The sequence below is a fragment of the Halichoerus grypus genome, chromosome 5 (genome assembly GCF_964656455.1).
Source record: "Halichoerus grypus chromosome 5, mHalGry1.hap1.1, whole genome shotgun sequence".
In the NCBI taxonomy this organism is placed as follows: Eukaryota; Metazoa; Chordata; class Mammalia; order Carnivora; family Phocidae; genus Halichoerus; species Halichoerus grypus.
The window spans coordinates 159,104,672-159,117,102 of NC_135716.1; the positions used below are offsets into that span (position 1 = coordinate 159,104,672).

Below are 12,431 nucleotides of genomic sequence, written 5' to 3' on the forward strand. Positions count from 1 at the left end.
GGTCGCCTTGATACTCTTGGAAACATGCAAAACAGGAGTTCGAGTCCCTGCGCTGCATCTCGCTCGCAATTTGAATGAGGTGGCAGATCCCCTTAGCTGACCCCCAATTTTGTCACCTGCAAAATGGGAGTCATGTGACTCCTCAATGAAGGCTTGGGGAAGATTCCCAGAGGAAGGCACCTGGAGTTCCCAGGTTTTAAAAAGTATTTGTTTTGGGGGCGTCCGGCTGGCTCAGTCAGTGGAGCGTGAGACTTTTGATCTGGGGGTAGTGAGTTCAAGCCCCACCACTGGCTGTAGAGATGACTTGAAAATAAAAATATTTTAAAGAAAGTGTTTTTAGGGGGCGCCTGGGTGGCTCAGTCCTTGAGCGTCTGCCTTCGGCTCAGGTCATGATGTCAGGGTCCTGGGATCGAGCCCCGCATTGGGCTCCCTGCTCGGCAGGAGGCCTGCTTCTCCCTCACCCACTCCCCCTGCTTGTGTTCCCTCTCTCGCTGTCTCTCTCTCTGTCAAATAAATAAATAAAATCTTAAAAAAAAAAGTGTTTTTAGTTAAATGTTGAAATGACAGCATAACAAAGTTCAAGAAGAGAGGGGGGCATACTAATGACTTGCCCATGGGCTACTATCTGTGATTGCTTTTCCCTCTCTCCTTAACTTCCTATTTCCAAACCTAAATGTAATCACAGTTTGCGCACCATTATTTATCCCGCTTCTTTCCTTGAACAAATCAGGGATTCCTCCATCTGTCACAGAGCTTATAAACAGCGTTACGAATGGCGACAGACCATTCATCAGTTGCCTAAACAGTTTCCTACTGCTGGGCATTCAGATTGTCTCCGTATTTAGTAATTACTAATAATGCGGCAACAAACAGCCTCGAGGGGAGCTTTTTCCCAGAAGTTCCTTTTTGACACTTAAAACTCCCGCCACCCGAGCCGGTCCTGACAGCCCCGCCCGCTGCAGGGTCGTAGTCACGTGCTTAGCTCCCCCTCTAGGGTTTCTGGGAGAGCGCGCACCCGGAAGCGGAAGTCCAGGGGTCAAGTCCGTCATTTCCCTCAGCGAGAGGAGCGCAACGGGTCTCTTTTTTCCTTAGCTCGGCTCGTATCTCAGCATGAAGGAGGTAAAGAGCGAGCGGGAGCGGGGGAGCCGGCGGAGGCACCGCGACGGGGACGTGGTGGCGGCGGCGGTGGTGGTGAAGGTGAAGCAGGAGCGCCTCAGCCCGGAAGCCGCGCCTCCCGCCCACCGCCGCCCAGATTCCTCCGGCGGTAGCGCGTCCCCTCCGGCCGGCGAGCCGGGCCGCCCTGGTCACCGCGGGAACCGAGCCCGAGGAGGTAGCCGGTAAGTGGAAAGGCGCCCGGGATGGACTTGGGTCTGGCTCTTCGAGAAAAGACAGGGCTAGCGTCAGAAGCACACCTTGAATGCTGCGCGCTGCAGCTTGGATTTAATCTTAAGGTGGTGGAAGTGAGCCGGTGGTGCTTGTGCTGAAGAATGTTTACTCTGGTACCTGTCACTTGCGTTAAGCGCCTGATGCCTAATGGGTAGGATCCCGCCTCTTCATCTCTGTGCCCAGCTCTTGGCCGAGTAGGGCCCAGCAGATAGCACTGATCGAGTTGAAATAAAAGGATTTCCCCATCTGCCTGCAAATGGAGTGCTGGCGTTGACTTTCTAATTATCTGCCCCAAAAGGTTTCCACGTTGAGAGCCTAGGCGATCTACCTGGTAGGGATTTGGAAGAAAGCTGGACGCGTTAATTTATTCCTTCAGCATAGTTTTACTGCATGCTAAAGACTGCCCTAGGTACAGGGGCCTCAAGGGTGAACAAGATAGATTGTCTTCGCCCTGGCGAAATTGATGTGCTCTCGCCTTGAGACAAAATAACAAGCAGATAAAATAGTTTCAGTTAGTAACAAGTATTAGATTAAAGAAGAGGTTAAAACAGGAGTGTGATAGAGTTTGAAGGGAAGTGAGAGAAGGCCTTCTCTGAAAAGGTGCCATTTGAGTTGAGACCCGAATTATAAGAATAATCTAGCCTCGTAAAGATCCAGGCTGAGGAAACAATGCGTGCAAAGAACCTGAAGCAGAATTAATGTGATTGTTCTAGAAATAGGGGGGACAATTGTCTATTGATCAAGGACAGTGGTAGGAGTGAGGTGGGAGAGGGAGGAGATAGAGCCAGAGGACTCCCTGATGGATTGATGTGGTTGTGGCGGGTGGGAGTGGGGAGCTATTGGTGGTGAGAGAAAAAACAGTCAAGGGTGTTTTCTAGGTTTTTGTCTTGAGGAACAGGGTGGATGGTGGTACCAGCTACTGAGATGGCAGAGACTGTGGGAGGAAAGGGTTTTGAGGGGTTGGGAAGCGAGAGTTACGCTCTGTGAGAAGGTTCAGTAGGCAGCCATGTATGTGGGTCTGGAACGCAAGGAAGACGTCAGGGCCGGAGAGTGAAGCTCCCGCCTCCATTAATATGAAAAGCAGAGCCCTTCACAAATGTGCTGTTTGTGTTAGTAGGTAAGCCTGATACTTGAAGTGAATTTATATGGGGGAAGGGAAATTGAGATAAAACCCTGTGTGTACCATGCTCTGAAAAGGTCCCCAGCCAAAAAGAAAAACAAGTCCTCAGGGAGAAGAAGCAAGTCTCCTCGGAGTAAGAGAAGCCGAAGTCCTCACCACTCAACAGTCAAAGTGAAACAGGTAAGTGGATTGAGATGTTTGGATACCAGGTCCAAATCTAGAACCTCTTCCCGTCATAACAAATACATAATCATATGTGTTTACCTGTATCTGCAATGGGTTTTTCTAGAAACTGGGTTTTTTTTTTTTTTCCTGCTTGTTTTGTTAAACTTTTTTTATTTTGAGGTAATTGTTGATTTACATTCCGTGGTTAAAAAAAAATACAGAGGTATACTCTTTACTCTATTTTTCCCACTGGTAACATCTTACAGAATTCCAGTACAATATCACAGGGAGAATACTGACATCGCTATAGTCAAGATACAGAACATTTCCATCACCACAAGGATCCATCATGCTGCCCTTGTGTAGTCTTACCCACTTCTCTCCCACCCTTACCCCTCAAGTCCTGGCAACTTCTAATCTGTTCTCTATCTCTATAATGTTGTCACTTCAAGAACGTTATGTAAATGGAATCATACATGTAACCTTTAGGGATTGGCTTTTTTCGCTCAGTGCAGTTCTTTGGAGATTCACTCAGGTTGTTGTATCTGTCAGTAGCTCATTCCTTTTTATTGCTGAGTGATACTCAGTTTTGTGGATTTAACCATTTGCCCATTAAAGAACATCTGGGTTGTTTCCATTTTTTGGCTGTTATATATAAGGTTGCTATGTAACATTTGTGTACAGGTTTTTGTGTGAACACCTCTTCATTTTTCTGGGATGAATGCCCAGGAGTGCAATTGTTAGATTGTATGGTAATTGCACGCCAAACTGAGTGGCTATGTTAGTTTGCTAGGGCTTCCATAACAAAGTACCACAGACTGGATACCTTAAACAACGGAAATTAATTTTCTCACAACTCTGGAGGCTAAAGTCCAAGATCAGGGTGTCAGCAGGTTTTGTTTCTTCTGAGGCCTCTTTCCTTGGCTTGCACATGCTACCTTCTTGTCTGTGTCCTCACGTGGCCATTCCTCTGTGGGCTTATATCCTTGGTGTCTCTTCCTCTTCATATAAGGACACCAGTCATACTGGATTAGGGATTTGCTGTCATCTTAACTTAATCACGTCTTTAAAGACCTTATCTCAATAAAAAACAAAAGCAAAAGCAAAAAACCCCACAAAAATGGTTACATTCTGAGAACGGTGGTTGGGAAACCTCGACATATGAATTTGGGGGGGACACGATTCAGTCCTTAACAGTGACTCTACCATTTTACATTCCCACCTGTATTGTGCATGATGCAGTTTTTCTGCATCCTCATCAGCATTTGGTATTGATGTTATTTTTTGTTTCAGCCATTCCAATAGATGTGTAGTGATACTGTGATTTTATTTACTTTTTATTTTTAATTTTAAGTAGGTTCCACACACATCGTGGGGCTTGAACTCACAACCCTGAGATCTAAAGTCCCATGCTCTACCAGCTGAGCCAGCCAGGTGCCCATCTCATTGTGATTTTACCTCTCATTGTGATTTTAATTTGCATTTCCCTTTGAGCTTTTTCTCATCTGCTTACTTGCCCTCTGTATATCCTCTCAGGTGAAATATCGCTTCATAATCTCTTGCCTATTTTCTACTTGGATTTTTTTGCTTTCTTAACTGTTCTGTTTGTAGAGTTCTATGTTACTAGACCATTTTGGGTACATGGTTTGCAAATAGTTCTCTCCAATTTGTAGTTTGTCTTTTTCTTCACTCAGCAGGGGTTTTCTCAGAGTAAAAATGTTAAATTGTCATGAAGTCCAGTTTATCAATTTTTCCTTTTTTTTAAGTTTTTTTCATTATTTTTAAAAGATTTTATTTATTTATTTGTCAGAGAGAGCATGTGCACAAGCAGGGAGAACGACAGGCAGAGGGAGAAGCAGGCTTCCTGCTGAGCAAGGAGCCCATTGGGCTCAATCCCAGGACTCTGGGATCATGACCTGAGCTGAAGGCAGAGGCTTAAGTGACTGAGCCACCCAGGTGTCCCTCCACTTTGCTTTTTATGGATTGTGCTTTTGGTGTCATGTCTAAGAACTTTTTGCCTAACTCTAGATCCCGAAGGTATGTTTTTTCCTCAAGGTTTTACATTTAAGTCCATGATTTATTTTGAGTTTGTTTTGATATAAGGCGTGAGCCTTGGGTTAAGGTTCATTTTTTTTGCCTATGAATGTTCACTTGCTGTGGCACCATTTTTTGAAAAGGCTGTCTTTCTTCCCTTGAATTGCTTTTGCTTCTTCATCAAAAATCAGTTGGGAATATGTGTGTGGGTTTATTTCTGCTTCTCTATTTTGTTCCATTGATCTCTGTCATTCTGCCAGTACCACACAGTCTTGATTACTGTCGCTATATAGTAAGTCTTGAAATTGGGTGGACGAGTTCTTCTCCTTTTCTTCTTAAAAATTGTTTAGCTATACTAGTTCCTTTGCCTTTCCATATACATTTTAGAACAATCTTGTCTATATAAAAAAAAATCTTGCTAGAATTTGGGTAGAAATTGCAGGAAGCTGTATTTCAGAGAATTGGCTTTTTTGTTCTTGTTGTTAAAGAATGAATGAATGAATGTATTTATTTATTTATTTATTTGAAGATTTTATTTATTTGACAGAGAGACACAGCGAGAGAGGGAACACAAGCAGGGGGAGTGGGAGAGGGAGAAGCAGGCTTCCCGCGGAGCAGGGAGCCCGATGCGGGGCTCGATCCCAGAACCCTGGGACCATGACCTGAGCCGAAGGCAGACGCTTAACGACTGAGCCACCCAGACGCCCCAAAGAATTTATTTATTTGACAGAGATAGAGTGAGACAGCGTGCGTGCACAAGCACGGGGAGCGGCAGGCAGATTGAGAGGGAGAAGCAGGCTCGCCACTGAGCAGGGAGCCCGATGCCGGGCTCGATCCCAGGACGCTGGGATCATGACCTGAGCCGAAGGCAGACGCTTAACCGACTGAGCCACATAAGCGCCCCAAAAATTGGCTTTTTATCATATCAAATCTTCCAATCCATGAACACTGTATAAGTCATTTATTTAGATCTTTGATTTTTTTTCTTCAGCGTTTGTAGTTTTTAGCACTTAAGTTCTATATATGTTTTATTAGATTTACACAAAGTTTTTTCTTTGGGGGAATGATTATAAGTGATACTTTAAATTTTGGTCCACATGTTCGTTGCTAATCTATAGAAGTATAATTGATTTTTCTGTGTTTTTCTTATATCCTGTGACCTCATTGAACTCAACTTATTTAGTCCAGGAGGGTTTTTTGTAGATTCTTGGGATTTTTTTTACATAGACAGTCATATCTTCACATAGGGACAGTTTTATTTCTTTCTTTACAATCTCTATGCATTGTATTTCCTTGTCTTGCTTTATTGTACTAACTAGGACTTCCAGCACTGTGTTGAATGAGAGTAGTGAGAGCAGATACCCTTGCTTTGCCCCTTATCTTGAGAGACAAGCATTCAATCTTTTTAAAGAAACTCTGTGTTACAGTGTGCAGATAGACATTAAGAAAATGGATTTTTGGGGCGCCTGGGTGGCTCAGTTGTTGAGCGTCTGCCTTCGGCTCAGGTCATGATCCCGGGGTCCTGGGATCGAGCCCCACATCGGGCTCCCTGCTCGGCGGGAAGCCTGCTTCTCCCTCCTCCGCTCCGCCTCCTTGTGTTCCCTCTCTCGCTGTCTCTCTCTCTCTCTGTCAAATAAATAAATAAAATATTAAAAAAAAAAAAGAAAAAAGAAAATGGATATTCCAGGGCGCCTGGGTGGCTCAGTCGTTAAGCGTCTGCCTTTGGCTCAGGTCATGATCCCAGGGTCCTGGGATCGAGCCCCACATCGGGCTCCCTGCTCGGTGGGAAGCCTGCTTCTCCCTCCTCCACTCCCCCTGCTTGTGTTCCCTCTCTCGCTGTCTCTCTCTCTCTCAAATAAATAAATAAAATATTTTAAAAAAAAGAAAAAAGAAAATGGATTTTCCGGGGTGCCTGGGTGGCTCAGTCGTTAAGCGTCTGCCTTTGGCTCAGGTCATGATCCCAGGGTCCTGGGATCGAGCCCCACATTGGGCTCCCTGCTTGGCGGGAAGCCTGCTTCTCCCTCTCCCACTCCCCCTGCTTGTGTTCCCTCTCTCGCTGTGTCTCTCTGTGAAATAAATAAATAAAATCTTAAAAAAAGAAAATGGATTTTCCTGTTATTTTGAGAGACTGTGGGCCAGCTTTTTAGTATCTTAAAGATATAAAGCCAGACAGCCTGGGTGGTGTGCAGTGTGAATTGATCAGGTACTGCTTTAGCTATCTCAGAATGCAGCTCCCAGAACCACACCACCCAGATGAGGCCTGTCATCCACTTGTGGTTTTTTTCGTTTTTTTGGTTTTTGTTTTTTTCCAGTGTACAACTGGCAGCTCTTTACTTGTGGTTTCTAAATGAACGTTTTACAATAAATCCTGGGACTTTTAGAATGGAGCTTTTCTTTTCTTTCTTTCTTTTTTTTTAGAGATGTTATTTATGTATTTGTCAGAGAGAGAGAGAATTGCAGAGTGAGCACAAGCAGGGGGAGCAGCAGGCAGAGGGAGAAGCAGGCTCTCTGCTGAATAAAGAGCCCAATGCGGGACTCCATTCCAGGACCCTGGGATCATGACCTGAGCCCAAGGCAGATACCTAACCGACTGAGCCACCCAGGCGTCCCTAAAATGGAACTTTTCTGTGCTTATTGCTGTTTTGATGTATCTTCATTTGCTTATCTATGTTAACTTCCCTCCTTACCTCAAATTATCTCCTTAAAAGCTAATTTCTGTGTGTTAATCAGCTGGAAACTTGGAAATGGCTCTCAAGCAAAAGGGCTTGACTGGCGGTTGACACTAAGTGACTTTCTTTTTTTTTTTTTTTTTTTTTTTTTAAAGATTTTTTTTTTTTATTTATTTGAGACAGAATGAGAGAGAGAGCACATGAGAGGGGGGGAGGGTCAGAGGGAGAAGCAGGCTCCCTGCCGAGCAGGGAGCCCGATGCGGGACTCGATCCAGGGACTCCAGGATCATGACCTGAGCCGAAGGCAGTCGCTTAACCAACTGAGCCACCCAGGCGCCCGACTTTCACATGGGTTAATCCTAAGGAGGAATGCACGCAGCCTCTGACTTAAGCATCACTTGTGCTTGCAGGCATTCTCTTCTCTACACCTGAACCACAATTTAAAAAATAAATTTATTGATTGCGTGCTCATTGTAATAACGCAGAAGCATATAAAGTAAAAAGTGAGAGTATGGGATATGTAGTGTATGTTTACTTCTCCCATTATCCCCCAAATTGCAGGCTCCCCCCCCCAAAAAATCACCGAAGTCCCCAGAGGCAACCATTCTAATAACTTGATATTTATACTTCAAGACTCTATTATACTTATGTTCTCCTTTTTTCCTTTGTTTTAGTATGCATCTCTGTGTGTTTTCCATGCAAAGTTTTTAATTCAAAAAAGGAACCATGGGGCGCCTGGATGGCTCAGTTGGTTAAGCCTCTGCCTTCGGCTTGGGTTATGATCCCAGGGTCCTGGGATCAAGCCCTGCAATGGGCTGTCTGCTCAGCAGGGAGCCTGCTTCTCCCTCTGCCCCTCCCGCTGCTCATGCTTTCTCTCTCTCTCTCTCAAATAAATAAAATCTTTTTAAAAAATTTTTAAAAAGGAACCATGTAATATATATTATCCTACTTACCAGTAATTGAAATCTTAGTTATTTTGTGTTATTTGGTTATATGATTAGTCATATCCTTTTCCACAGTTTTTACTAATTTTGGCTGGTCTACCCATCTTTATTTACTTACCCTGTGCGATGGGGTGGGGCAGGGGCAGAGGGAGAGAGAATCTCCAGCAGACTTCCCACTGAGCATGGAGCCCGATATGGGGCTCAATCTCACGACCCTGAGATCATGACCTGAGCTGAAATCAAGAGTTGGACGCTTAACTGACTGAGCCACCTAGGAGCCACGGTCTATGCCTCTTTAAAATGAGGACTGAAAATAATTGGTCATTGGAATAGTGGATGTACAGTCTTACGGGGATTAGAATACAAGGGAGGTGGGGGTGATGACCTAGAGTCTGTGGCTTCTTTTAGTGACTCATTTAATGAGGGATAAAGGGCATAATGAGATTAGTTTGGTAGGTGGTGTTGGCAAGCTTGTGAGTATCTTAAGGTAGGAGGGATGGGGGTCTGAGCCTCCCTCTTGATGCTTGTCTTTGGAGGCTAGGAAGTCTAGAAAAACTGAGTCCTGCTCTGAGCAAGCAGGCCTGTACTTGACCCCTGTGTGTAGCAGGGAGAAAGCCTTGGGAGCAGGGGAGGCAGTGAGATTTCAGTGCTCAGGATTTCCTCTTTATCTTTTCCAGGTGGGGTAGCCTTGCTCATAACGTGCAAGACTCCCTCTTGAACTCTGATGTTTTGGTTATTAGTAAGGATAAGTTTATTATATTCATGTGTTCATTAGATACTTATTTCCTAGGAAAATTATTAATATCCTTTGCCCATTTTTTTTCTGTTGAATTGTCTTTCTTACTGATTTATTTTCTTATTGGTATATTAATAGATGTTATGTGTTGCAGTTTCTACAAGGCTGATTTTCAATACTGAGTCTTTTCCAAGAAACCATGATATGTTTATTAATTTTTTTCAGATCTTTAAAAAAGTATCAATAAATTTTTACAGGTTTCTTACATGTCTTACATACTTCTTAAGTGTCTTCCTTGGTATTGAACAATTTTTGTTACTGTTGAAATGAGATCTTTTAAAATTATTACATTTTCATTTTTGATGTAAGAGAAAACTAGTTTTTTTTCTTTACATGTTTATCTTGTACATGACTACTTAGCTCTGTTAGTTCTGTTTTCTGTATATGCTTCCCAATGAGTGTGCCTATAGCTCCTCAAGTTTCTAGGGCTCTGAACCTGGACTTGCAGCGTTAGAACTGTAGTCGGGTGACAGTGTGAAAATAGTTTGTGTAGCCTTGCAAGGGAATACAACCACGACTGCTAACCTTGTTTCTGTGGGACATTTTGCTCTGAATGCCAAAGTCCAAATCACAAATGGCTTTTTGAATGCATCTTGTTCACAGAATGTGGACTGCCTTTCATTTACTGGATCTCTTTGAATTTCAGGAACGTGAGGATCATCCCCGGAGAGGACGGGAGGAACGGCAGCACCGGGAATCATCGGGCCAGGAACACAGGCGAGCTAGAAACAGTGACCACGACAGACACAGGGGCCATTCCCACCAGAGGAGAAGCTCTAATGAGAGGCCTGGGAGTGGGCAGGCTCAGGGACGGGACCGAGACATTCAGAATCTACAGGTTCAGGACGCAGAGCGGGAGTTTTACAACGCCCGAAGACGGGAGAATCGCCAGAAGAACGAAGTTAGTGCTGGTGGTAATGAGTCTCAGGAGTTGGTTCCCCGACCTGGTGGCAACAGTAAAGACAAAGAGGCACCCGCTAAAGAAAAGCCAAGCTTTGAACTCTCTGGGGCACTTCTTGAGGACACCAACACCTTCCGGGGTGTCGTCATTAAGTATAGTGAGCCCCCAGAAGCACGTATCCCCAAAAAACGATGGCGCCTCTACCCCTTTAAAAATGACGAGGTGCTTCCTGTCATGTACATCCATCGGCAGAGCGCCTACCTCCTGGGCCGGCACCGCCGCATAGCGGACATCCCAATTGATCATCCCTCCTGCTCAAAACAACACGCGGTCTTTCAGTATCGGTGAGTGTGCGTTTGCAGGAAGAACCAGAAGTGCGTGTAGAAGCTGAGAGTCTCAGGATTACTAACATTTGTGTACACGTGTATGCAGAAGAATCCCATACTCCTCAGATCTAATCTTCGTTTTAGGATTATGAATCTAACCACTCTTTGAATAATCACTTACATGTGTTTAAAAGGATCACATTTGGTGTCAGAGATCCAGATTTTGAATCCTGCCTTGACTCTGACATCAAAATCCACTACTTTATTCCCGTTGGGACAGGAGCTAAAATATGTTGAAATATAGGTTTATCTTGATTATAAACAACACAAAACGTATTTTCTTAATCATGGCAAGAGTTCTTGGATTCTGATTTAAAATTTTTAATCTACCACGAATTTCCCTCCCCTACTCCCTCAGCAACCAGTTCTCGCCTTTTCTATTAAGTATATTTAACTTGCTCCCAATTTCCAGATCAAAGGCCATACCTTCCCCTTGATTTCCTAGAGTTTGGACTTGAACTGTGTTCAAGCCAGGTAATTTACATCGTGTAGGCAAAATGCTGGATGGTCTGAGGTGGGATTTTGCTCACAAGTTTCTCTCTTTTATCTCTGCTAGGCTTGTGGAATATACCCGTGCTGATGGGACAGTTGGCCGAAGGGTGAGGCCCTACATCATTGACCTTGGCTCAGGCAATGGAACGTTCTTGAACAACAAGCGCATCGAGCCACAGAGATACTATGAACTAAAGGAAAAGGATGTACTTAAATTTGGGTTCAGCAGCAGAGAGTATGTCCTGCTTCACGAGTCCTCCGACACCTCTGAAGTAGACAGGAAAGAAGATGAGGATGACGAGGAGGAGGAGGAAGTATCTGACAGCTAGCAAACTAACAGCTCAAACTCTGGAAAGACCTTTCTTTAAAGGTTTTGGGATTGAGTCAGAGAGCACCATGGTTCTCTCTGTAATGCCTCTTAATGCCTTAAGTCTTTCCTCTGTTGCTGACCACCTTCTGTTATGGTATAAGAAAACTGACTTCTGTTTGGTTGAACTTTTTTCTGTGGCACATCAGCCCCTTGCCTGTGGGCATTTGTTTTCAAAACAGTCTCACCCAACACATCGTGTTTCAGTAGAAGCATCGTGGCTTTAGTTGGTGCTTTCAGAACTGCTGCCTAGGAAACTACAAACCCTTGGTTCAAGGGGAATTGTGGCTTGTTCTCTTTGTACAGTTACTTTATTTATATAGTTGTTAAGCTTTGTGGACTGGGTTTGTTTTTGTTTTTGGGGCAAACCCCTGAACAGAGAATCTTACTAAGCTTTGGTTGTCACCAAAACAGCCTCCATTATATACCAAAGCTTTGACCTGGTTGAGCTCTTGAGTCACAGAAGTTGATTTTGCACTTCATTTTTGGGGGGTGGGAATTTACCACATGACCTCATTATTAACTGTTGGACTTAAACAGATGCTTTATGGAATCTGCTGAAGCCTACAACTGTACAGGAAGATCCTGGCTACCGCCAGTGGGTGCTGATATAACGTCATGAGAGGCTAAAATGGGTCATGGATCGGTTTCCTGTGAGAGAATTCTGATTTCTCCATAGAGCATGTACATAACAATTTTGATCATCATATCTGTTCAACTTTGCATTTTTATTCAAATGTTATCTCTTTCCTTCTTTGCAAAACAGTGTCATTTATGTAGCACGGTCCTTGCTTTATTCTAACAATGTATGTATATGTGTAAAGGAGGTTGTATAGTTGACACATTTCATCTTTTTAAAAAAATGTTCATAGAGGTTGTATTTACTTTCCCAAGGCCGGAAAGCAAGGGAGTTGCCCTGTTTCCTAATTTTCCACAGAGGAATATGTGTAAGTAGCAAAGTCATAACTACTTACATATACTGTGTGTGTGTGTGTGTTGTGTGTGTGTGTGTGTGTGTATAAAAGTGTGAGTGAAAGAGCTGCATACTGATTTTCATATGAGAATGTTTTGTGATGTAAATAGGCGAAGGCCTCCCTGCATTTGAATAGCAGGTTTTCATTTGTATGTATTTTTGGGATAAAAAATAATAAAATTTGTAAATATAGCCCCA

General features: G+C 43.8%; 1 protein-coding gene across 1 annotated transcript; it reads left to right on the forward strand.

Annotated features, from left to right (window-relative positions):
- Positions 1 to 1,022: 1,022 nt before the first annotated feature.
- SNIP1 (Smad nuclear interacting protein 1) lies at positions 1,023 to 12,431 on the forward strand. Its single transcript, XM_036119068.2, has 4 exons — positions 1,023 to 1,337; positions 2,584 to 2,686; positions 9,761 to 10,359; positions 10,958 to 12,431. The coding sequence occupies exons 1-4, from the start codon at positions 1,111 to 1,113 to the stop codon at positions 11,220 to 11,222; spliced, it is 1,194 nt and encodes a 397-aa protein (XP_035974961.1). The 5' UTR covers positions 1,023 to 1,110; the 3' UTR covers positions 11,223 to 12,431.